General features: G+C 44.8%; 1 protein-coding gene across 1 annotated transcript in view; it reads right to left on the bottom strand.

The window, feature by feature from the left end:
* The window catches only part of GAS2L2 (growth arrest specific 2 like 2), a 93,264-nt gene that overhangs the window by 12,035 nt on the left and 54,514 nt on the right, over positions 1-26,715 (bottom strand). The window contains exons 4-5 of the mRNA XM_063953985.1: positions 12,659-12,766; positions 3,742-3,838 (exon numbers count right to left, since the gene is read on the bottom strand). Coding sequence (XP_063810055.1) covers positions 3,742-3,838; positions 12,659-12,766 — 205 coding nt within the window. The remainder of the gene's footprint in view (positions 1-3,741; positions 3,839-12,658; positions 12,767-26,715) is intronic.

Here is a 26,715-nt window from a genome sequence, read left to right as displayed (position 1 = left end):
CACTGGGATGCAGAGCGGGGAGAGCGCCTCTCTAGCCTGGCGCCTACCTGCTTTGCATCCCTTTGCTGAGCGGTAAGCGCCGGGTCTGCTTGGGGGAGTGGATGCCACGCTAGGCTGGTCAAACTAACAGCTGACTTGTCATAATGTGAATCCAGCCTCATTCTGTTTAACATGTGTTAGAAACGGGATACAGTTACATTGCCGGAGTCGGCATCCCAGCGGTCAGGATACTGATTCCGGAATCCCGACCGCTGACAATGCCGAGCATCGTTATGCTGACCGCCGGGATCCCGAACGCTGGTATCCCATACCCAACGCTTATAAACTCCAAGGGGGTAGCCAAAAGATTGATGTATAAAAGACATTATACAGTTTGTTAGAAATAAATACAAATATATACTTCTATGGCAGCTGTGCACTTAGTAAGTTAAATATGTGTTTTCTCAATGATTCCTTTGTCACAGAGACAAAGGAAACAGGTACAGTGAGTGCTCTTACCGCTGTGCTATGAGTGAGCTGTCTGCTGAGCTATGAATGGTAAACGCACAGAAAGTCTGCCACATAAAGATGAATAGTCCACAAACCTGTAACTTCTCTCAACTTCACCGACATATGAAATAGATGACCAACTTCATGACAATCAAAATATCTGAGCAGTAATTAGTCTAATTAGGAAAGGTAGCCACGGATTAATATACAGCTGGCATAGCTGTGTATTCATCACTGTAATGTTGGCAGCTCTAATCAATCACTTTGTTGTGATTATAGCATATGGCGGTTTTAAATAGATCTACACTGCTCTAGAGGAATAAAGGGAATTATATTTGAGAATTAAATAATTTTTTTTTTAGAAAATAACTAAATGATCTACATCACAAAGTTAGTGTTGATAGTGGCAAAGGGAGGTTTATCCTGACATCTGTGTGCTCTCAGAAACAGTATGGAGTAAAACATACCAATGCAATATGGCCCCCATATATTGCTGTGTGTGGCATTACCTAATATTTATGGCAATAATCACCTGTGACAGTAATGACACAAGTTCCTAGTAAATTATGCTGTTTCATCAATATAACAGTGGCCGGGTGCATGGGTTTCAGGGTGTGGGAACCACACTGGCCATTTGGGTTTGCTCTGTAGCCTCAGATGGAGTAGTATGTGGTGAGGGGAGACAGGGCACTGGTCCTACGCTTATTGGGATTGGGAACCACTGCATACTGCTCTCTCAGTCCACTACTACCATCAACTCAAACCCTGTTGTAGTGTCTGGTGGAGGAGGGGCCAGAGTGTAGCACTCCTCTAAACAGCAAATAATGCTGCTGCTCCATGATATGAATGGTCATTAAGTAGAGGTCAAAGGTGCTCTGCACAGAGTTCATTCCAACACTGAGCAGAGAAGATGAGAACTGGTGAAGACCAGAGTCCTCCTCCACTGAAATGAAGAGAATGGTGGGGGAACATGTATATCAAGGGAAGAGTGGGGATGGCATATGTGCCTTCACTGCTCTCCGCTAGTGGCTATGAGATGGGGGACCCAGCACTACAATATATTGCCAGTAACTAGTAAGCTCACTAAAGTCATAACATGCCTCTAGTATAATTGGTCCAGGCCTCAAACTGGCTGCTTATACTCTTTGTAGACAATAAAAACATTAAGGGCTAGTTCACATTCAGTGGGAATTTCAAAAATCTAGATTGCAAAAGGAAATCCCATTCCAGATCTGCTATACACAATGAGGTGCACCAGTGATACTTTGCTAGGACCGCCTTCACTCTGCCTAACTTCGCCTCCATGCCGTGCAAACCCTCTACTCCTTAGAACATTGGCCCTCATTCCGAGTTGATCGCTCGCTAGCTGTTTTTAGCAGCCGTGCAAACGCATAGTCGCCGCCCACGGGGGAGTGTACTTTTGCTTTGCAAGTGTGCGAACGACTGTGCAGCCGAGCTCTGCAAAAACATTTTGTGCAGTTTCAGAGTAGGTCCGAACTTACTCAGCCCTTGCAATCAGTTCAGTCTTTTTGGTGCCGGAATTGACGTCACACACCCGCCCTCCAAACGCCCGGACACGCCTGCGTTTTCCCTACCACTCCCAGAAAATGGTCAGTTGACAACCATAAACGCCCTCTTTCTGTCAATCTTCTTGCGATCGGCTGTGCGTATGGATTCTTTGTTAAATCCATAGCTCAACAACGATCCGCATTGTACCCGTATGACGCGTGTGCGTATTGCGGTGCATACGCATGCGCAGTAGAGACCTGATCGCAGCGCAGCGAAAATCGGCAGCGTGCGATCAACTCGGAATGACTCCCATTGCCTTTATACTCTCACTATAGCAGCTTTTTCTCCACAAAGGTGATGTTTTGTACCTCCAGTGTGATTTCCATCAGGACCAATGATTGCTTCATGTTCCTTTGTCAACCTTTAGTATCCTCTTCATCTACCAACCATCTATCGTATTCCAAACTACATGCATATAAATGCCAAGCAATAATTTATCTTGTTATACAACACATCTAAATAAAAAGTCTCCCCATAAAAGGACTGAGGAGCAAAGTTGATGCAACAGTAAGCCCAGTAAGCACTAGCATAGAGAGCAGAGCAGGGACAGCAGAGTAATCGGGGGGAGTGAAGATATGGCGTTTTTGTATCAAGCAGTGAAAACAGTGGAGAAGCCCATATAAATAGCAACTAATCAGCTTTTACCTATAATTTTATAGAATGTACCTGAAAAATGCTACATCAAAGCTGATTGGTTGCTATGGGCAGCTTCTCCATTGGTCCACTTGTTCACTGCTTGATACATCAACCCCATAGAGCGGGGCTAATCCCTTCATGTGCAGACCCTACACTAGAGAGCAAGGAAGACGCTAACACCAGCCGTGTCCAGGACATAAGCATTGATATTAGAAAGCGTGTTGATATGCACACAAACACCCATGTAACACTAATGTTCAAAAATAGAAATCTGACATGAAATAAAGAACTCATGGGTAATTAAGACATCCACAAGTAATATATGTTAAGTTAATGTGAAAATGTAATAATTATGCCATTACTCCTAAAGGACTTTCCAGTAAAATTTGCAATCTTTCTACCGTGATCTTTGTTACGTGTATCAATAATCCCGCTAATGTTGATCCAAGAGCAGAATACTAAAAGGAGATTGGTAAAAACCAGACTGGTCTGGACCCCAGAACTCCAGACAGCACTGGCTCCCTTCAGCAACCTCTGTCACTGTGGAGCTTGTAGTGTGCGTCCCTGCCTGTCCCCATCCGGGACCGTTATGGATTTTACCCCATCCTCCAAGTATGGTCCGAGCATGGGGTAAAATTTGAAACGGTCCAGACCATACAAGGAGGTTGTAATCTCTCCTTTCCTGTTTCCCCGGTGACAGCTGTCACAGACACATACTATCTGGATGGGATACCCCACGGATGGGTATAAGCGGGGACGCGCACTACAAGCACCACAGTGATAGAGGTCGCTGCAGTGAGCCGGTCCAGTCCGGCGTTCCGGTGTTCAGACAATTTTGTTTTTTACCCAGTCCCTGCTATGAGATACACATGTATATTATAGGCAGACAAAAACGTGCGTTTGCACATACAAATAAACCATTCTAGCATCTACATACTGTATTTGCACTTTTGTACATGACCCGTAAATATCTCGGGAGTAGAATTTTTTTTTTACGATCAGAGACACTTAAACATACAGAGAATAATGTCATTTGGATTTACATACAGAGGGATGTGCAGCGGCAGGGATCATGCTTGTCCAAATAATGTTCCAGTGTGTCCCAGCCACCTCCTACTCTGACCATCACATGGTTACGCAGAATCTACAAGAGAAGAACTCACTTACTGACAATGATATATAAAGATTTTACTGATAGTCACGTCACACACCTTTATTTCTTATCTTTACTGTACCCCTCATCCATCATATAAATATATGCATGATGACTATATATTATATTGTGGGAGTTTATTAAAGTGCTACACATATAAATAATAATGCCATATGGGGGGTCAATTAACTAGAAGAGTGGGTCCAGCCGACCTCAGCCCAACACTGTCTTTTCCAGGTGTGAATTCTTAACAATATATAGTGGAAACAAAGTAGTCCTAAACTGGCACTTGATAAGGTTAAACAGAAGTTCGGACCATGTGTGACACTACAGAATGAATACTATATGGGTGTTTTCCTCTTCCACCTTCTGCAGTTTAATAGAAGATATTATTTACGAAAGAAACACACAGAGGGGTTTATTCAGTAAGTGCCGGTTTTTCCTACAGTCAGAAAATTCGACCTATTCAATTAAAGTGTTGTTTTTTCATCCGTCACAAAAAACGTCACTTGTCGAAAAACACGTGGATCGGGGAGTTACTCGCCAATCCTCGTGTTTGTGTCGAAAACGCGGCTGTTTTCGACAGTTTGCTGCTGGTTCAGATTCGACATGTAATCAAGTCGAGTCTGCATTGTCGGAATGCTGCCCGTTTCCGGCCAGCATTGAATAGTGATGTGTCAGATCATCTCCGTTGGAGAAGATCCGACATCAATTGAATATAGCCCAGAATGTGCACCACAAATTGAATTGGTTTGCACCTAGATTGTCAAAATGCACTCCATTATACAGTATGTATGGGACAAGGCCTGATCTCCACCAGCTCTGACCTGGTACAAAAGTCATGTGATCTGCGGAGTGAAATGACTAGGTGTAACCGTTTTCCAAACACTGTAAGCTTGCTCCACTAACTTTCTTTGATGGATAGCTTCTGTAAGTTAGCCTGTACAAATTGAGGCTCAGGCTCCTTGTGAGCGAAAGGACTAAATAGGACAGGAGATGGTTAAACCCCTCAGGCTGGGGGCGGACCTGTTTTAGTGGCCTATGGGTGCAGAGGATAGGGGCTGTCCTTGATTTGTATTAGAGAGCTGGCAGTTCGAGGTGAGACCGGTTGTTTGCTTTTGCTGTCATTTGTTTGGAAACTCTTCGTGGAGGGTCGGTCGAGAGCTACGGTTCTCCAAATTGAGAAGTATTCTGGACTACACTAAGGGTAGTCCTTTTAACTAAGGCCATGCGCGGCTGGCGCCCGTTCCTCCTGATAAAAGGCGTCCCATTGATAGCTCCCTGCTATCTTCAATTTTGGGATTGGTTGCAGAAACGGACAAATGCGACTATGATGCGTGCGGATGTTGCCACAGGAGAGAGGTCCTTGCTATTCAGACTGCGTCGGTCCAAAATGGACCAATTGGGTCGAGGTCATTGGGTCACGATGGTGCCCTCGGGGGATGAACGGGTATGTCCGGCGGCTTTGGCCAATGGGGGTAATTCCAAGTTGATCGCAGCAGGAATTTTGTTAGCAGTTGGGCAAAACCATGTGCACTGCAGGGGAGGCAGATATAACATGTGCAGAAAGAGTTAGTTTTGGGTGGGTTATTTTGTTTCTGTGCAGGGTAAATACTAGCTGCTTTATTTTTACACTGCAAATTAGATTGCAGATTGAACACACCACACCCAAATCTAACTCTCTCTGCACATGTTATATCTGCCTCCGCCGTAGTGCACATGGTTTTGCCCAACTGCTAACAAAATTCCTGCTGCGATCAACTTGGAATTACCCCCAATATGTATGTGGAGGTACGGCCATCCTCTGGGGGGTCATGGATTTTACATGCGGATGGTTTGCCACTGACTAAATATCAGTATGGCTGGATGCTCCAGCGCAATCTGGCTGGTTTGGGTTTTTCTCATGGGGACTTCGGCACACACTCGTCTAGGATTGGAGCTGCCACCTCTGCTGCGTTTGCGGGCTGCTCTGTGGACGAAATTAAGGCTTGGGGCTGATGGCGTTCGGCCAGTTATAAACGTTACATTCGCCCACTCCCTCGGTAGTTGTGCTGTTTTTAGTTTTTTCTGGTTAATGTTTCTTTACTTGGTTTGGCCTGTTTTCGTCTGTGGTCTTCACGTCTTGTTAGTCTCCCCCTGTCTTCCCTGCTCAGGGATTAGTTACTTGCCGCTGTTGGTAATGGGGGTCTGGAGTTCTTTAACAATTTTTTACCTGTACTGACGGACTGAATCTGGTATATTCAATTTTAATTCGGCTAATTGGCTTTTCAATCCTAAATTCCTCAGCAGGTTTAGTTCACCTGTTTTTTTCCCATCTTCCGCCTTCTCTCCCCCCCCCTTCCTCCATGGCTATTCCTCCTGTTTCTTTTTGTCGCTTCGATTGGCCGGAAGTTTGTCTTTTATGGAAATTTTCCATCTAAACTATTTTTCTTTTTGGCAGATCCTCTACTAAAGTTATTGCATGCCTTTCTGTTGCCTAGGCTTGGACCAATATTTGTACCCCAAAATTTTAACATTTGTTTTATTTTCCCCTTAATTATAGGTGTGGTAGTTGATGGTTTGGAGGTCTGGGTGGTCGGGCACTCCTTTGTGTATTGGGCAGCTGAATTGATGCTTTCAGACGGGGCTCCGTCTTTGGTTGGTCACGCAGGTGTTCGTTGGATTGGTGTGCGGGGTATGTTGTGCCAGGATTTGAAGCCCTAGCTGCTTGGTCAGATGCAGCTTTTTGGGTTACCTTGGATTTTGGTAATTCATCTTGGTGGTAATGATTTAAGGAAGGTGTCCACTTTGCAGCTGCGCCTTGACATCATGCATGACATACTGTGTACTATGAGGGCATGGCCATCCTGTACGGTGGTTTGGTCTGAGATCGTGCCACAATTGTTTTGGCATGAAGTGAACTCAGCTGTGTCCAAGGGGGTGTTAGTCAATGGTGGTTTTGTGGTTCGGCATTCCAGGATCAGGTTTAGGTATTTTTACCTGTTTAGAAGGGATGGGGTGCATTTGACTGAGGAAGGCTTGTCTAGCTTTGTTGAGGATCTGTTTTCGGGGGTTGCTGGTTTGGTTTAGGGGTATTTTGGCGGTGCGTGGTTTCTGTTGTCAGAACCTCGCTTGTTGGCGGGAAAGAACTGATTATTACCTGTTGTTGGTGGAGTTTGCTAATTGGTTTGGGTGCGCTCACCTTCGATGACTGTTATAACATCTACTGGACCACCTTAACGAGGGCAGCCTCACCGCCCGGACTGGTGGGTAGTCAAGTGGAGGTTGAGTGGATACCTTTGTTTGGTGTTTTTAGTGTTGTTACTTGGCTGGGTTGGTATAGAATATGCAGATATGCGCACCCTGGGGTTTTACAGGATATTAGTATATTCTATCCAGACCGTGTAAGTGTTCAAATGTTCAAAATCTTCATTAAAGTCGGGTGAAGTTGTTCATTTTTCCTCCAAAAAAACAGAAGTATGGAAATATATAGTGAAGTACAGTTTTATTGGAAAAAAAAATTTTTGGAAAAAATTGGTAGCATGAACACAATTGAAATACAATAGAAAATATATAAAATGTAAATTCCACCAATAATTTGTGGGGCAAATATGCGTACCAGAAAGTATGGGGTCCCCAACGAAGGTTACCCTATAGCGCTTTTGAGGTATTTTGAACAGGTACCTCCCGGGATCTCGGTACTGCTACTCCTCTGGCCGTGGTATTCCTGGGTGTCTCCCCTCTCACTGGAACAATCGCAGTCTGTCCCACAGCACCAACGCGTTTCAGCTCTCTGGGAGCCTTTTTCAAGGTGTGTGGTGGAATGGAAACTGGGGAAATTTATACCCAGTGGAGTGATGGGATTGGCTCAGACTGGACTTTCCATGGATTCACATTTCTTTTAAATAATTATATAATACTATCCATATAGATACTGTGGGATGTTATAATGCCCCCTCTGTGGAAAACGATTCTTTTAAAATGTATTTTAAGGTTTAAAAACCGGCTGTAACTCCGGAATTCGGCGTGCGTTCCAACTCGTGGAACGCACCCTATTTCCGGTTCCGGCTGCCGTCCTCCATCGCGCACTTCCGGCGCTACGCATACTAACGGTGCTCATGCGTTCCAGCTGTTGGAACGCATGGTGCATATCCCTTTTCGTTTCACATGACTAGGGTTTCCGGTTGCGCTGTGAAACGCAATGATTCTTAAGTATCACAAAGTGGCAACATAATTAGAGATACCACTTGGGGGTTAAAAATACAAACGTGGGGCGGGAATAAATTGTAACAATGATAACTAGTATATAACCCACGTTTTATGGAGTAACCCCTTTTTTTTTATAAAAAAGCATAGTAAAAAGAGACTTTGGACATTTGAGTGAAACAATGGCAGCAATATTAAGATATGGATATATGAATTTAGACAGTGAGCACAACCCAATAATCAGGGGTGTTTTTCTCACATCACATAAAATACCATTTAAAATATAGAGAATAAATAAAAAATATATACATATGGTGAATATAAAAATACATATATATACATATTCTAAAATATGAAAAGGTCGGTATAAAACATCTTAAAAATATATTCAAAAGACACATAGAGACAAGGCTTTAGATTATATGATAGAGCACAGACCTAGAAAAATGGATTGAGGCTAGAGTTCATTTTTATAGGAACCATTTCAGTTCGAAGTCCAGGTTAAGACCCTTTGGTGTCAGGGTCCCCATATTATAGATCCACCGCATTTCTGTTTGTGCGAGGTTTTCTTCTAAATTTCCATTTCTCCAGTGGTTCTGTACTTGTTTAATGCCTACTACTTTCTCTAAAGCGTTACAGTTCTTATTGTGTGTTAACTTGAAGTGATTTGAAACTGAATGGTTCTCGAAACCCTTTTTGATGTTCCGGGTGTGTTCTGCCCAACGTTCCTTCAGGGGTCTACTTGTACGACCAATGTACTGCAGTTTGCAACTGCATTCTATAAGATAAATGCAGTTCTTGGTGTTGCATGTGATGAATTCTGAAATATTATATGTGTTCCCCGTGGTATTGGATCGGAATTCCTCCGTCTTGCTTGGTTGATTGGAATGGCTCCTGCACATTATACACAACCCACATCTGTGAAACCCCTTCGTTTTGATTCTGCTAGATTTTTTAGGTGCGGCCGCACTTTTTACTAGCTTCTGTTTTAGATTCGGTGCTCTTCTATACACGAATTTTGGGTTCAGTGGTATTACTTTCTCTAGGATTGGATCTCTAGTTAAAAGATGCCAATGTCTTTTTATAATTAGTTCCATTTCTTTATGTTGGCTGTTGAAAGATGTTATAAAAGGTAAAGTGCATGTGTCTTCTTGAAGTTTGCTTTTTGGTTTTAAAAGATCTTGTCTATTCATTTCTTGTATTTCCTTTGATGTTAGATAAAACTTTGAATGGGAACCCAATTACATCATGGCCACTGCAGACGTATGCAGTCTATATACAATTATTGACCACAAAAAAGGAATTAATGCTGTGCAACACCATCTTCAAAACAGCAACCTCGAAAAAGAGAAGATTCCATTTATAATGGAGAGTATCAGGTTTATTTTAAACAACAACTTTTTTTGGCACAATGGGAAATTTTATTTACAAAAAATGGGGACTGCAATGGGCACCCGTTTTGCCCCCGCGTATGCCAACCTTTTTATGAGCCATTGGGAGAATCATCACATATGGTCAGAAAATAACCCCTTTTTATCTAACATCAAATTGTGGTATCGTTTTATAGACGACATTATTTTTATATGGGAAGGCGATGAAGAAACCCTAAACACTTTTTGTGAATCGCTCAATAGAAACGATTTTAACATTTCTCTAGTATTCAACACTAGTAAAAAGGAAGTAAACTTTTTGGACCTTACTCTCTATGCTGAAAATAATCGTTTAAAGACAAAATCTTACTTTAAACCAACAGACAGTAATTCCTACATTTCAGTCTCGAGTAACCACCATTTCAATTGGCTAAAAAATGTACCAAAAGGTCAAATCAGAAGATTAAGGAGAAACTGCACGGATATTACAGTTTTCAACAACCAATCTGCTGATATGAAGAAAAAATTCGTTTCGAAAGGATATGAGGAAAATAAAATGGATCAATACATCAAGGAAATACAAGAAATGAATAGACAAGATCTTTTAAAACCAAAAAGCAAACTTCAAGAAGACACATGCACTTTACCTTTTATAACATCTTTCAACAGCCAACATAAAGAAATGGAACTAATTATAAAAAGACATTGGCATCTTTTAACTAGAGATCCAATCCTAGAGAAAGTAATACCACTGAACCCAAAATTCGTGTATAGAAGAGCACCGAATCTAAAACAGAAGCTAGTAAAAAGTGCGGCCGCACCTAAAAAATCTAGCAGAATCAAAACGAAGGGGTTTCACAGATGTGGGTTGTGTATAATGTGCAGGAGCCATTCCAATCAACCAAGCAAGACGGAGGAATTCCGATCCAATACCACGGGGAACACATATAATATTTCAGAATTCATCACATGCAACACCAAGAACTGCATTTATCTTATAGAATGCAGTTGCAAACTGCAGTACATTGGTCGTACAAGTAGACCCCTGAAGGAACGTTGGGCAGAACACACCCGGAACATCAAAAAGGGTTTCGAGAACCATTCAGTTTCAAATCACTTCAAGTTAACACACAATAAGAACTGTAACGCTTTAGAGAAAGTAGTAGGCATTAAACAAGTACAGAACCACTGGAGAAATGGAAATTTAGAAGAAAACCTCGCACAAACAGAAATGCGGTGGATCTATAATATGGGGACCCTGACACCAAAGGGTCTTAACCTGGACTTCGAACTGAAATGGTTCCTATAAAAATGAACTCTAGCCTCAATCCATTTTTCTAGGTCTGTGCTCTATCATATAATCTAAAGCCTTGTCTCTATGTGTCTTTTGAATATATTTTTAAGATGTTTTATACCGACCTTTTCATATTTTAGAATATGTATATATATGTATTTTTATATTCACCATATGTATATATTTTTTATTTATTCTCTATATTTTAAATGGTATTTTATGTGAAGTGAGAAAAACACCCCTGATTATTGGGTTGTGCTCACTGTCTAAATTCATATATCCATATCTTAATATTGCTGCCATTGTTTCACTCAAATGTCCAAAGTCTCTTTTTACTATGCTTTTTTATAAAAAAAAAAGGGGTTACTCCATAAAACGTGGGTTATATACTAGTTATCATTGTTACAATTTATTCCCGCCCCACGTTTGTATTTTTAACCCCCAAGTGGTATCTCTAATTATGTTGCCACTTTGTGATACTTAAGAATCATTGCGTTTCACAGCGCAACCGGAAACCCTAGTCATGTGAAACGAAAAGGGATATGCACCATGCGTTCCAACAGCTGGAACGCATGAGCACCGTTAGTATGCGTAGCGCCGGAAGTGCGCGATGGAGGACGGCAGCCGGAACCGGAAATAGGGTGCGTTCCACGAGTTGGAACGCACGCCGAATTCCGGAGTTACAGCCGGTTTTTAAACCTTAAAATACATTTTAAAAGAATCGTTTTCCACAGAGGGGGCATTATAACATCCCACAGTATCTATATGGATAGTATTATATAATTATTTAAAAGAAATGTGAATCCATGGAAAGTCCAGTCTGAGCCAATCACATCACTCCACTGGGTATAAATTTCCCCAGTTTCCATTCCACCACACACCTTGAAAAAGGCTCCCAGAGAGCTGAAACGCGTTGGTGCTGTGGGACAGACTGCGATTGTTCCAGTGAGAGGGGAGACACCCAGGAATACCACGGCCAGAGGAGTAGCAGTACCGAGATCCCGGGAGGTACCTGTTCAAAATACCTCAAAAGCGCTATAGGGTAACCTTCGTTGGGGACCCCATACTTTCTGGTACGCATATTTGCCCCACAAATTATTGGTGGAATTTACATTTTATATATTTTCTATTGTATTTCAATTGTGTTCATGCTACCAATTTTTTCCCAAAAATTTTTTTTCCAATAAAACTGTACTTCACTATATATTTCCATACTTCTGTTTTTTTGGAGGAAAAATGAACAACTTCACCCGACTTTAATGAAGATTTTGAACATTTGAACACTTACACGGTCTGGATAGAATATACTAATATCCTGTAAAACCCCAGGGTGCGCATATCTGCATATTGTACATTGTTGATAAGCCTTTTTTGGAAGTGGGGGTGACCACTTCAGCAGAGTCTGCAGCACCGCTGTGTTGGAGCGCTGGTTTGAAAAAATACTTTTTTGGGTTGGTATAGAGCATTTGGTGTGGGCTGTTAATGCCGTTCTTTATTGCCACCATACTCTTAATTTCTTTACTCTGTTTTATTAGATACATTAGTTTACTACTTATAAATAAATAGCCGTCAAGTTTTTCTGCCAAACTCAAGTCTCCGAGTCTTTATTTTAAATGTTAAGTATAATCGTATGTCACTGGATAAGTTTAACTGGATGGCCCTCAGCCGTTAAGGGGTTTAAGAGGGTTCTGTACTATACAGTACATCACACCATAGTGTAAACAATTTCAGTCAATGAAAGTTTTTAATTGACTGCAGTCAGCACATAAGGTGCATATCCTAACTTAAGACAAAAAAAATATTTTAATATTCAATAGTCTTCTAACAACACTCACTTATATTTTGGGATATTAATGTGACTGTTTTAGGTTAACTTTATGATTATGACATGTTACTTAGTGATGGTGTCCTTATGAATTTCCGCTACAAATACATGCACTTGGTATGTTCACAACTACTTACCCTTATAAAAATCAGACTGTTTGACTCTCCCACTCTGTATTTCCCTTCAGATACTTTGGCCATAGAAAACTGCACAGGACATGTGCATCTGCTCACCAAATGCTGCACCTATTCAAATGAAAAGAAGTTTATGTGTAATGAACCTATAGACTATTACTTGTGGTATAACTTAGGCCCTGATCCAGAGGTACACGTAGTTACATTCACAACTGCGATATTGGACGTAGCAGACTTGTGGAAATATGCTAATGACTCAGCGGCTGTCTTGTGCACAGTGACGTCCACCGCCAGAGTCTCAGATCTGCCACTTACGTCCAAAAACTGCAACATCTGTCACACCATTGAACTTATAAGCATTCCTTGTCTCAGGGTCCAGTCCAAACTCAAGTTAATTTGTAGTAACTGACTAAGACACGCCCAGAAAAGGGTGGTGACATGCCTGCTTTTTTGTAGCCACCCTCCGTTACCTCCTCCAAACAGTCACTACCTGTCATTTGCTTTGAGAATAACTCCTCATTGCATCCACCATTGCTAATCAACTGCCACAGGTGTGCAGTGTGGCCTATGACGCAGGCACAGTGGTAAAAAATTGCTCCACTGCGACCGATATCGACATTGCTTCTACCTCTGAATCAGACACTTAGGGGGAGATGTATCAAAACTTTGAGAGAGATAAAGTGGAGAAGTTGCCCATAGCACCAATCAGCTTCAATAGACTGTACTAGATAAAGGACTGTTAGAGGCCAGTTGGTTGCTATGGGCAACTTTTCCACTTTGTCTTTCTCCAAGGTTTGATTAATCTCCCATTTTGTGCGTAAATGCCACCTAACAGTCCAAGTAAAATAATCAGAATTTCAAAAACACAATGTCAACGCTGGAAGGAGCTACTTTAGCTCCACAATAGGGTCTATTCATAAAGCAGTGAAAAGTGTGGAGAAGTGAGCCAGTGGAAAAGTTGCCCATGGCAACCAATCAGCTGCTCTGTATAATTTTATAGTATACAAATTATAAATGTTACTTCAGTGCTGATTGGTTACTATGGGCAACTTCTCCTCTAGCTCACTTCTCCACACTTTTCACTGCTTAATGAATAGTCTTGAATAATGCTGGTTTTGCGACCTTGAATTCATATAAACGGTTGAATGTGTCAAACAGTGTTTTTGAAAACTGCACCAAAAACATATGCCCATTTTTTAGACATAATTCTCATTGATGGGATTGGTAAAATAGTTTTCAGTATGATACCTTTGTAAATGTGCATAATTTACAGTCAGTCATTAAAATGCAGCTACTAAATACGATTAGACACAACTTTAAGTACAGTATAGCATACTGATAAATTCACAGCATAGATCAGTGGTTCTCAAACTGTGTGCCGTGGCACCCTGGGGTACCTCAGGACACTTGCAGGGGTGCCTTGGATTGGTGGTCCAGGACCAATTCTAATTATTTAGGGTCAATGTAATAGGCAAAACCAGTGCTGGTGGCTGTCAATCATAAAATATGTGGACAAACAGAGGCAAATCTTGTCCATCATCACACAACTGACCCTAAGGATGACATATAAACACAATTTACTTAATTGAATATTTCTTTCCAAATTTCTCAATAAGAAACTTTTGGTCTAGGGGTGTCATGATAAAATTATGATACTCTAGGTGCCGTGATTCAAACAAGTTTGGGAACCACTGGCTTAGATGAAACAATGTTACTCTAGTAATACAATTGCAGCTTAGTTATAAAAGTAAAATATCAGGCTGGGAACAAACCTGACCATCACATCGGCAGACCCATCAACGCACTTAATGTGTCGGTCAGGATCCCCTGCTGGGCAGGCATTCGAATTTGCCCACTCAGCTGTTGCATCAAACCCCCACCCCCCGCAGCAATTGTATGGGCGGATAGCGGACCGCCTGTACATACAGCCAGATGGTCCATTATATCTGCAGATATATCAGCCATCGGTTATGCTACAGGGCCAACGCAGTATGTCTGTGAACGGCATCATTCACAGATATATATCGGGGTTACACACCCGCCGATGAGCTCACGATATATTGGCCATTCGACTGAATGGCCGATATATCTGCCAGTGTGTACCCGGCTTAGTTGCCTGTGTACTCCACAACAGGCAACTGAGGCTCCTCTTAGATTTATAACAGTGTGCTGATGGGACCTCATACCAGTCAACAAGCTGGCATTTGAGTTACTGTGATGTCAATGGCCTTGTCTGTGTATGAAACAGCCGTCCTACAGTGAGCATTTCTACACAGCCAGTGTGCACAGCTGTTATTCAGATTCTGCATGCTTAGTTATAGTTAGAGAAGCATTTCCCTCTCATCATGATCTACTGCTGAAGAGGCATAAAGGTGAGCAACGGTATCAGTAGCAGATTTACCACTAGGCAACACAAGCAGCCGCTCAGGGTCCCAGGGGGCCCTGCAGAGAGGACTGTATAATGGAGGGCATTTTTGCTTGCTTCCAGGCCCTGGCAGGCTGTCATTGATTAGACAGCACATTGACTGGACAACTGCCCCCAATAGGCTGACAGCGCATTGACTGGACAGCTGCCCCAGCATGCTGTCATAGTCAGCACATTGATTGGACAGCAGTAATGAGATACTGCTCACAGAAGGCTGACATTTTCCAGATATACATAGGTGACAGATAACATAAAGCACCATAAAATGAGCACTATTGCTTCTACTGTACAATCACGAGGGGGGGTCACTTAAAGTTTAAAAATGAGTATAAGGTAGAAAATCTTCAAATAATGTAAGGAGAATAAATCAGTAATGCAAATATAGTGCTATGGATTGTTTGATGAAGGGGGGCCCCAGATCGATGTCTTGCTAAGAGCACCATGACATCTAAATCTGCCTCTGAATGGTATACATACATTATTTATGTATACAACGTTCATTTATTTCACGAATATTATTCAGCTAAGCATTACACAGGCTTCAGCTTATGTTAATGTGAAATAGTTGCTTTTCTTGCTCTTTAAGACATGAGGCAGAACTGTGCAGTATATATCGGGAGGCATTTATCATAGATCGCATATTGCATGCTATCTGGGCAGGATCAAGAAAGACTTCAGGAACACTATGTTTACTCACCAAACCTCTGCAATGAAATCACCAGGACCAGCCCTACTAACCCTCTGGCAGAGAGCATCAGTAGTGCCTTACAGGCCTGCCCCTCAAGGTGAGCAGGGAGCACTGGTGGTGGTTAGAGAGCACCAAGGCCAGGCCCAACAGAGACATTTTCATCGGATTTTGATGTGCTCCCCACATTCTCATACCACCCCATACTGCTCCAATTAGACCAGGATAATTTCCCTCCTTTCGTTGTTTTCCTGCAAAGGTGATCTCACCATGTGCTTTCTTTACTGCATACTTCCACCCCACCGTGTGGTATTCCTGTGAGGTGTACCTCCACTGATTGCACACCGTGCCAGCAGCACCTAACACAGTGCACCCCAAATGGGGGACTCTGATGTTTCCTCTTCGGGCAGGTTGTGCCTCACGTGGATTGTTCATACAGGTTATATTCTACGACTACACAAGTGCCCGTTCTCCCATGTATGCATTGGGCCCATGTATGGCTTACCTCCCAGTGTAACTTCCGTAGTGCGCCCAACATGGCTGCCTCATCTGGTACGCTTTTGGATGGGATTAAAATACATGGACCTGATAGTTTTGTTGGCACCCTACTCTGAACGTTAGGACACTGCAATCACCCTCATTTTGTGTCATCTCTTCTAGGGGTGGACTATTCCACCCAGGGTAATCCTATGCAGTGAGCTGAAGATGGCTGCCGCAGCTGGTACCCTGTGAGACTGGAATACACAGCCCATGGAAGTTATTACCCAAAATGCCAATACCAATCATCTATTATGCTTTCTGTGTGCTCATGTGTTTTTTTTATGTCTGTGTGGTTTATCTTTTGATGTATTGCTTACATTTTTTATATACATTGTTTGAGTTCAAGATGGTGCCGCGAATGGCTGCCTCGGTGCTGCTCTGCCAAGCAGCATTCATTTTTAGTCTTACATGTATATTATGTCGAGTCTATCGTACAGTTGCAATTTGCAGTATGATCTCATACGTGTAATGTTTGTAATGTATGCTACGTTCTTCCCCCTTCTTATGCTATGTATTCCCCCCTACATGTTGCTGCTTGGCGATGCATTGTACCACAAAAAATTCCTAGTGTACGTGAGTACACCTGGCCAATAAAGCTGATTCTGATTCTGATTCTTACTGCCCAGGATTGTATTGCAATATGTGACCCTATCGACTGGATGTATCATCCAGCAAATGTAGGGACAACGGCTCCAGTCCCTGCGATGTCTGTGAGGACTGGTGGGGCTTATGCGCATACGCAGTCAGCACAGCCACACAAGCAAATAGGCCACTTCCAGCATTGCTGGCTACTAATGCCATCTGTAGCCCATAGGCTACAATGGGCTACCGCCATTTTCAGATGGCGGTAGCTGTAGGGACCGATATTGGGAATGCATCGCATTCCAGATATTGGCAAATCAGGCAGCATCGCATCCACCATAGAAACCTATGTGGGATGCAGCTGCAGACGGCAATGGAGGGATCGCAGCAGGTATCTGAGATACCTGCTATGATCCCTCCTCCATACCGTACATTCGAGGGATAGATTTGCCCCTAACCCTTGAAAAAGGCTGTTTTGGGGGATATAGCCGCAAATATACTATGATAAATGGGCCCTATAGGATGATAATGGAAAATTAATGAAGGACACCCTCCTAAAGTGTTATAGTAGGTTGGACTTAGATGTCACCTATTGTTTTAGCTGGAACATCTGCCAACTTGGACAAATAAACTCAGAGATTGATACTAACTGAAGAACTATGCTTGTTTTCGGACATATACTGTAAAGAGGTATTGCAGTGCTACGTTTTTTTGGTTTGTAAATCATGTGTCCATCAACATTAATATTATCCACATATGAACTGTTATGGAGAAGATATATGCACTGCAGCATGTGGACAGTGTGTGGCGTGTGTTGTACTATAGTATAGCATATGTGAATACCTCAGTACAAGGAGTGCCATGGCTGTGAAGAAATACTTATGCCGTGACATCATCAGTGTACAAGCTGTTGGCCTGGCCATTTATAGTTTAGAGTCATATCCTTAGTTACTACAAGCGGTGATTATGTACCAGATACTTGAAAGAGAAGTCAGCGTGAAAGTTACTTTACTCCTGGAAAACACATATCCACAATGTCCTCAGTTCTTTGAATCTTATTGCTCCGTAAATGTACTGATGCGAGTGCAGGCACTTCAAGTAAACAGCGTAACCACAGCTGTATAATTCCAATGTGCACTAAAAAAGAGTGAAGGCGCACTCAATGAGCAAGTATAACAGGTAATTTAATACAAAGATAAAAGCTCACATACATCTTAGTTGTCTGACATCAAGTCCGTGAGCTCAAACGCCGAAGAGATTGTTTGCTTATTAAGCCGTGAGGAACGATTCACCAGCTGCTATCCGGAGGCACTAGGGAACCGTTTGTGAGCTTGCTGTTTTAAACTAAGATGTATGTGAGATTTTACCTTTGTATTAAATTACCTGTTATACTTGCTCATTGAGTGCGCCTTCACTCTTTTTTAATATATATATGGAGATTTTTACAGAATGACCAGGGAAAGGGTTGTTTTAACAGCAGTGTAGGGCCCTGGACAATGCAATGCACTGGGGCCCCTACCCATCCTGCAGCTGTAGGGGTGGGGGATGCTATCAGGGCAGCTTTTATGTTCCACGGGTGATAGGGGGTGTTTTATCTTCTGCTCAGCATATAGGACCTGGAGCAGTAATTTCTGCTAATTACTCCTTTACTGCTCAGATGGTGTGAGATGGGGCGGGAAGGAGAACACTAAACTGTAGAAGGGAGCATTGGGCTGAATGAAGGGCCCGGGTACATGACCTCAAGGGTGGTAGGGGTGGGGTGGATAGTGGCGTGGGCTTAAAATTCATCATTTTCTGGTGGGAGTGCAGCTTGCAGCATGCAGATATCTTCTGTTCCTGGAAATAGATTTCTTAGCTTTCACTGGGGTAAAACACTAGAGTCCCACCTTTCAGGAGGTACTGGGGACTTGGGGATCAAAGTTCAGAAGCCAGAGCAATCCACCAAAGAAAATATAAAACTGCATACCAGGCGTGTGGAGCTGAAGCAGGGACCAGCTGCTGGAAGGCTTATATCTCTGGTTCCTGGAATAGTAGAGGCAAGCTGCCAGTGTCCACCAAAAGGGGAGAGTCTCAGCTTTTGTTGTATACCCTCAGAAAAACTCTAAAGGTCCATACACATTAGACGATGTCGCTCTATGAGCGACGTCGTCTAATGTTTCTCCTCCCGGGCCGGCCGGTCGGCGGCCGACTGTAAACACTGAGCAATATGACCGCTCATATCGCTCAGTGACGTCACGCCTCCGCCAGCCCTGCATGCAGGTCGTGGACGACAATCCAGATCCTGCATGCATGCACTGGCGACAGCGACGATTGTTGCAGAGCCGCGGGGCCGTGCATCGGTCGTCGCTGGCGGCATACACACTTGCCGATAAAATGAGTAACGTCGCTCATGGAGGGGGAAAATGAGCAACGTCGCTCATTTTATCGGCAAGTGTGTATGGGCCTTAAGTCAGACAGAACCCGAGATATCTGGCTGGGAAGAGCAATTAACAGGCTCGGATGGGGCCCACTGCTTAGAAGTCTGATATCTTAGGTTCCCTAGGGCCGATTTAAAAAATAAAAACTGTAACCCCTGGAAAGAGGGGACCTTCAGCTACCAGCCTAGGGCCCTTAGACTCCTGGGACCCTTGGGCAAGTGCCCATTAAGCGCATACAAAAAGACGGCCCTGGTCAGGGATCTGGGGTGTAGCTAGAACCCCAGAAATTTTAGGGATTTTGATAATGTAAAATTCTCATACTTCCTCCTTCCCTTACTTACCTCTTACACCTCTTATGGGACTCAGGGATGCGGTCATGTGACCAGTGCTCAGGATCCCGGCAGTCACCACGCCGATGATGGGACCCAAAGCGATCAAAATACCAGCAGACAGAATGTTTTTTTTTTTTATAACCAATTTTTATTAAGGGTTTAAAATACATAAACAAAGAAAGAAAAACATTTATGCAGTTACAAATACAGAGACACCGACATAAATAAGACTAATAGACACAAATCTAATTGTATAAGCGTCAATAGAAGAAGCAGCAAACCTGCAGAAGCGAGTGTAACCGTCAGAGGTAATATATACCAAATTTGCAGGCGGTTAGAGTTGAACATCTGAGGAGCAGGGTATACTCCAAAGAATTATCGCAGGGAAATCTAGCTATGTCAGCGGGCGAGCCGTGTTGCACAGCAGCAGTTAAAGGTGTTCTCATACATAAGAAACATGAAAACTAATAGAAGACCAGAATAGGAGCACCGAAAGGCAACAAGGGTAGAAGCAAGGAGAAGTAGGAAGGAAGAAAGGGAGAGAGAGGGGGCGGGGGGGGGGGGGGAGGGGATGAGAGGAACGGATCCTCCATTCGCATGAAATAATCTAGTTTAGTGAACCATGTACGACTCGTAGGAGGGATGTGGGAGGAGTACAGCACGCGCTGCGTTAATTAAATGTCGCAATAGGGAATGTTTGTGTTGGGACACTGGAATTGTGGAGTGATTAATAAGTCAGAATGCTGGATCATGCGGGATTTGAATCTTAAGGATGGCCCGAGAAATGCGTATAACCTCCCGCCAAAAGGGTTGGATCAGTGGACATGTCCACCAAATATGTAGAAGGGTGCCAGATGGGGAGGAGCAGCGCCAACAGAGGGCTGATGAGGAGGGATACATAGCATGGAGAAGAGAGGGGTGCCTGTACCACCTTGTCACAACTTTATATTGGGTCTCTCTGATCTGGACACAAACAGAGCTCGTGTGGGTTTTTAAGAATTTTTTTCCCCAATCTCTAGGGGATAAGGAAATGCCCAGGTCCCTCTCCCAAGCCACAGCAAAGGAAGGAGTATCGATAGGTTGGGAGTGACAAACAATCTTGTAAAGTGTGGAAATAGTGTGGGTCGGGTCAAGGACAGCAACACAGAGTTTCTCAAAGAGGGTCAATTCTCTAGCAGCGTTCCGGGGTCTAGTGCCAGTTATCAAAAAGTGCCTTATTTGTAGGAACTTCCAAAAGTCCTGCTGGGGGATGTCCCACTTCGCCCTCAGGTCTGAGAACTGTTTGACTCCGGTCGATGACACCATCTGACCGACCCTGAACAGACCTGTTTGCGCCCAACGCAGGAAGTGGGCGGGGTTGACACCCGGAGCAAAGTCAGGGTTGGGCAGGAAGGATGTCAAGGTTCCACATTTAGAAGAGCTATAAGGTAGTTCCCACAGTGACTTCCAGACGGCAAGTGTAGGAGTTATAGTAGGGTGGGGAAGGAGCAACTTAGGGGGGGAGGGGAGCCAAGGAAATATTTCTGGGAATTGCTGTACGTACAGGCCCTCCAGCTCCACCCATTGCTTAAGCTCATGATGTCTCATCCAGTCTATAATTCTACTCAAAAGAATGGCATAGTAGTAATATTTTATATCAGGAAGCTGAAGGCCGCCACTCGCAGTCGATTTGGTCAACTGGGAGCTTTTAAGCCTAGGCCTCCTACTCTGCCAAACAAATTGCTGTATCAAAAGTGAGACAGATCGGAACCAGGACTCCGGGATGCGGATCGGGAGGGTCTGCATCACATATAATAATTTAGGGAGGGTATTCATCTTAACTATGTTTATCCTCCCAAACCAGGATAGATATTTCATATTCCATCTAGAGTAGTCATTCCGAATCGTTTGCAAGAGAGGTAAATAATTCAATGGGAACAACTGGGACTCGTTAGCGGACAACTTAACACCGAGATAAGTTATGTGGGAAGATTGCCACGAGAAGGGGAAAGAGCGTTTAAGGTCCATGACGGAGTCCGCAGGGGCGGAAATGTTAAGAGCACTAGATTTAGCATAATTAATTTTGAAATTGGAAAGCTGTCCAAATAGATCAAGTTCTTTCATTAGGTGCGGAAGGGAGTCAGTGGGATGGGAAACTATGGCTAAGAGGTCGTCGGCAAACATGGCTAGCTTATATTCTCCATCACCTATGGTAAAACCCCTGATAGCTTGATTGGCCCGAATAGACCTAGCCAGCGCCTCAATACAAAGCACAAAAATCAAAGGAGATAGTGGGCAGCCTTGCCTAGTACCGTTGCTTATGGTGAATGGGTCGGACAGGGTGCCATTTACACTGACCCTTGCCATCAGGGAGTCGTATAGGGCCATTATCCAAGTAGATGCATTGGGACCTAAGCCTATATGTTCCAAAATGGATTCCATAAATTTTCAACTGACCCTATCAAATGCCTTTTCGGCGTCAGTAGAGAGTAGAATAGTAGGGGTAGAGCTGTGGGATGCTAAATGGATGAGGTTGAGGATTTTGGTTGTGTTGTCTTTGGCCTCCCGGCCAACCACAAAACCTACTTGGTCATTGTGAACCAAGAGAGGGATCAGCGTACTTAGTCTATTCGCCAAAATCTTCGCGTAGATTTTGAGATCTACGTTGAAGAGGGAAATGGGTCTGTAGCTGGAGCAGACCGAGGGGTCTTTGCCCTGTTTCGGTATCACCGAAATATGGGCCTCCAGAGAATCACGGGAGAAATGAGAGCCAGACGCAATTCAATTAAACGCTCGAAGGAGAAGAGGGAGCAACCTATCCTTAAACACCTTGTAGTATGCGATAGTGAATCCGTCAGGGCCAGGGCTTTTTCCCGACGGCATAGAGGAGATGGCTTGATCCAGCTCTTGGGCTGTGAAAGGGGCTTCTAGCATACTGAGCTTCGAGGGCGGGAGGACAGGATAATCAATCAACTTCAGATAGTCCCTTATTTTTTGGAGTGAAAGGTGGGGGTCTATATCTGAGGGAGCACTCTCTAGGTTATAAAGCAAGGCCCAATCTCAGGTGATTTGAACTTGGGGATCCCTCTGGTGTCCTTCACTGAACTAATAAACGAAGCCGAGTGTTGGGCACGTATAGCGTGAGCCAGGACTCGGCCAGGCTTATTGCCCCATTGATAATATTTCCGTTTACATTTACGAATGGAATGGATTATATTGTCAGAGAGGAGTTTATTCAGCTGTGAGCGGGCTTCCGACAATTGTACAAGTATCACGTCTGACAGTGATACCTTGTGAGAGGTCTCGAGGGCATGAATCTTAAGTAGAAGTCCTGAGATCAGAGATTGCTTCTGTTTCTTTTTATAAGTGCCTAGTTGTATCAATTTGCCACGGAGGACACATTTATGTGCTTCCCACACAGTGAGATGGGAGACATCATCTGTAACATTCATGGCAATATAATCGTCTAGGGCCTTATCTAAGGCATCCTTACAGAGTGTATCATAGAGAAGAGACTCATTGAGTCTCCAGGTCCATTGTTTATGGGAACCATGAGGGAGGGCCATAGTCAAAGTCACTGGGGCGTGGTCAGACCAGGTGACAGGGCCAATAGTGGCATCTATGAGAAGCGGGAGATGTCTATATGGCTAAGGAATAAGTAATCAATATGGGAGTAAACCCGGTGAGGATGTGAATAAAAGGAGTAGTCACGTCCTGAGGGGTTAAGGATTCTCCAGGAGTCAGCTAGTTGTTGTGTGTGAAGTAGGTGTTTAACACGGCGATATTTGGATGCAACAAATCTAGAGGTTTGGGATGACGTGTCAGTGCTCGGGTCCAATGTCCAGTTGAAATCACCACCTAAGACAGTGACACCCTGGAGTAGAGAGTCTAACCTCGGGAGGTAGGAGTTGAAAAAAGACAGTTGGGCCTGGTTCGGGGCATAAATCACTGCAAAAGTGAACATTTGCTCAAAGATTTTGCAAGTCAAAAGAAGAAGCCTACCCGGTACTACCCTGTGTACGGTAACGTCTGAAACACGTATGTCCCTGGAGAAAACAATAGCCACTCCCTTGGATTTGCTACCCGGGGTGTTAGAATAGTATGCTGCGGGGAAGTAGCGACTGGTAAGAGAGGGGTTACGAATCCCAACCTTAAAATGGGTCTCCTGCACTAATGCAACATCTACTCTTTCAGATCTCAACAGACGTAGAAGGCTAGATCTCTTTTCCAGCGTGTTGAGACCGCGCGCATTGAGGGACAGCACTTTAATCTTCCCCGGGACACTCATGGTGGAATGAAGTAAAACTAATACCCGTAAATCTGAAAGTGGAGGGAAAGAGAAGGGGGAGAAGGAAGAACAAGCATGGAAAAAGAGACAAAGAAGAAAGAAGCACAAAAACAATGTAATAACATCAGCAAAAAACCCGCAGGAGAGAGACTGAACCGTATCACCGCCAGCCTCCCTACCAGCATAGAGCCAAAGGCGGGTGTAATGGGGGGAGCGGGAGTGAACCGCAACAGGAACCACGATGAAAAAACATGTTTAAAACCGACACAAAAAGAGAGGAAAAAATCCTACGTTAAGAAAAGTGGCCAGTGGGGGACAAGGGCAGCAGGAAAATCCACAGCCCTCCCCTCCCACAGGCCAACATGAGCAAACAAATAAACCAGTCATCAATAACCTCCGTAAACAGCTAGGAGATAACACTAAACATGTGTGAGGACCCTTCGAACAAGAAAAGAAATACCCTCCAACATTGCATTATCAGCAAGAGTCTCTGTAGGAGGAATAAAGGGCAGGACCAACAATATCATTCAGAAGGGTCCGTTACAGCAAATCAGTCTTGGAGGGAGATGTAGTCGACTGGGCTCTCCTCCTGGTGCCCCGAACCTCATGCCATGATTGCGAGCTAGAAGCCCGCTTAGGGAGAGGAACATCCGGAAGAGGAAACTCTCAATCAGGAATGGACAGTGGAGGTAGGCCTAGTGAGGAGCAGAACTGGGTGAGGTCTGCGTGGGAAGATAGGGTGTACCATTTTCCGGAGGAACAGGCTTGGAGGTGAAAAGGGAAACCCCAACAGTAGCGTAGCTGGCGTTTTCGCAGATCGTCCGTTAGGGGCTTCAAGAATTTCCGTTGCTGGAGTGTGTACCAAGAAAGGTCTTGGTAGAGGCTTATATCACAGCCATTGAAGTTGAGACCATCCATGCCGAGCCTTGGACATAATTTCCTCTTTCTGGGTGAAGTAATGGAGCCGGCAAATTACATCACGAGGCCGGTCGGTGGAGAGGCCTCTTGGCTGGAGGGCTCTGTGGGCTCTGTCGAAAGTGATAACGTTATCCGAATCCTTGTTCAAGAGTTCGTTAAATATCTTGGTCAGAGCATCCACCAGCCCAGATTGGGTAACCTCCTCCGGAAGACCACGGACGCGGATGTTGTTCCGCCTGCCCCTGTTGTCGCTATCCGTCATTCTGGACTGCAAAGCCCAGATTTCCTTGGATTGAGCAAGGACAGAGTCTCTCAACAAGGACATACAGGAAGCGTTAGCCTCTTGGTCTTCTTCCAGAGTCACCAAGCGGTCAGATAGGTGTGAAATGTCGCTTCTGATGGAGGCGAGCTCATTTCTAATAGTGTCTTGAAGGTCCTGCTTAGTAGGAAGGGACCTCATGAAGGTCAGGATTTCCCGGAGGTCGCGACCGCCTGCTGACACCGGGTCAGCCATCTCATCAGCCGGATTCGAAATCGAGGAAGCAGAGGGAGAAGGCGGGGGCGGGGGGAAGAGCGGTTCTCCATCTGTGGGGAGGTCGTGGGGTGAAGAAAAGGCATCAGGTCCGCTTGAGACCTCGTGACTTTTTGAGGTTGGTTGTTGTTGCTCCGTCTAGAGGATTTCGAGGTACGTCCCATATTCCGGGGGGGACAGCAAGGAGGATGTTTGCAAGTAGCTCAGGATGTGTCAGGATCTGCAAGATACATACAACAGCATAGCTCCTGGGGAGCGGTCACTCCCCGTGGCCTGGTCTCAGGCGGCCATCAGGTGGCCCCGTGCAGAATAGTAGAGAACGAGAGCTTAGGGCGGTGCATTTCAGTGCGGAGCAGCAACATTGGCAGCTACGGGCAGAGCCGCAGGAAGCACTGAGAGGAGACGGGGTGCCAATCAGCAAAGGGGAAAAACAGGGAAGGCAGGGGGCCCCTATGAACAGGAAGGGTACCGGCAATTGGGAGCAGGAGTAAGCCGCCTAAGTATGTCTCACCCAGGGGAGAGGGGTCTGCAGTGTGACCCTGGGAGGTCGTCTGGCCTAGCACGGGGCAGGGTAAAAGTGCCCCCGTAGATCTGGCCTGTGTAGACCCAGATGGGGCCTTATCAGTGCCCGGAGGGGCAGTATAGAGAGTTATGAATGGCCCGAGGGCCTTAACCAAAAGGCCCCTGGCATGACAGTATTCACCACAGGGGGCGGGGAGTGCCTATGTGGGGTGCAGTGAGAGCAGGGAGGCCGCAGGGGTAGCCCCCCAGAAAACTGCTATACCTAACCAGGGATGGCCGCGGCCGAGCCGTTAGCCAGCCTGCAGCAGTGATGAGCACACGCCGGCACTTAGATCGTGAGGGGGAAGGGGGGGACGGTCACCCCAGGTCCTCCAAATCTCAGATCCTGGTCCCAGTGCAGGGCAGATGGAGGCTTCGACCGCCGGAGAGAGTCACGCAGCCCGCCCGCACTGCACACAGCCGTGGATGGGATCCAGCAGGGGCGGAGGCGCCGCGCTCGCTGCAGGACCCCTGGACGCTAGGAGGTAAGCGAGCGGGGGGGACTCACCAGCCGCGCAGGGCCGCTGCCGGGCTCGCAGACACAGCTCCTCGGCCGCCGGGTCACGGGCGAGACGACTGCAGGGACTGCCGCTGCTTTTCTTACGGGGGTAAACTCCCCTGCACCCGGACTCCGCCGCCAAAAGGATCCGCTCAGCCGAGCATCCAATCCGGGGAGGGGGGGGTACATACTTCAGGCCCCGGCTTCACAGGGAGGGGAAGGACCCTTAAAAGAGTCCCCCGGCTCCGTAGCCGCAGCCCCTCGTGCACAATCGGTGGAGGTTGGTATCAGAGGACTGTGGG

The sequence above is a fragment of the Pseudophryne corroboree genome, chromosome 2 (genome assembly GCF_028390025.1).
Source record: "Pseudophryne corroboree isolate aPseCor3 chromosome 2, aPseCor3.hap2, whole genome shotgun sequence".
NCBI classification, from domain to species: Eukaryota; Metazoa; Chordata; class Amphibia; order Anura; family Myobatrachidae; genus Pseudophryne; species Pseudophryne corroboree.
The sequence above is the reverse complement of the archived record's forward strand: the minus strand, read 5'-3'. Positions and strand labels throughout refer to the sequence as shown.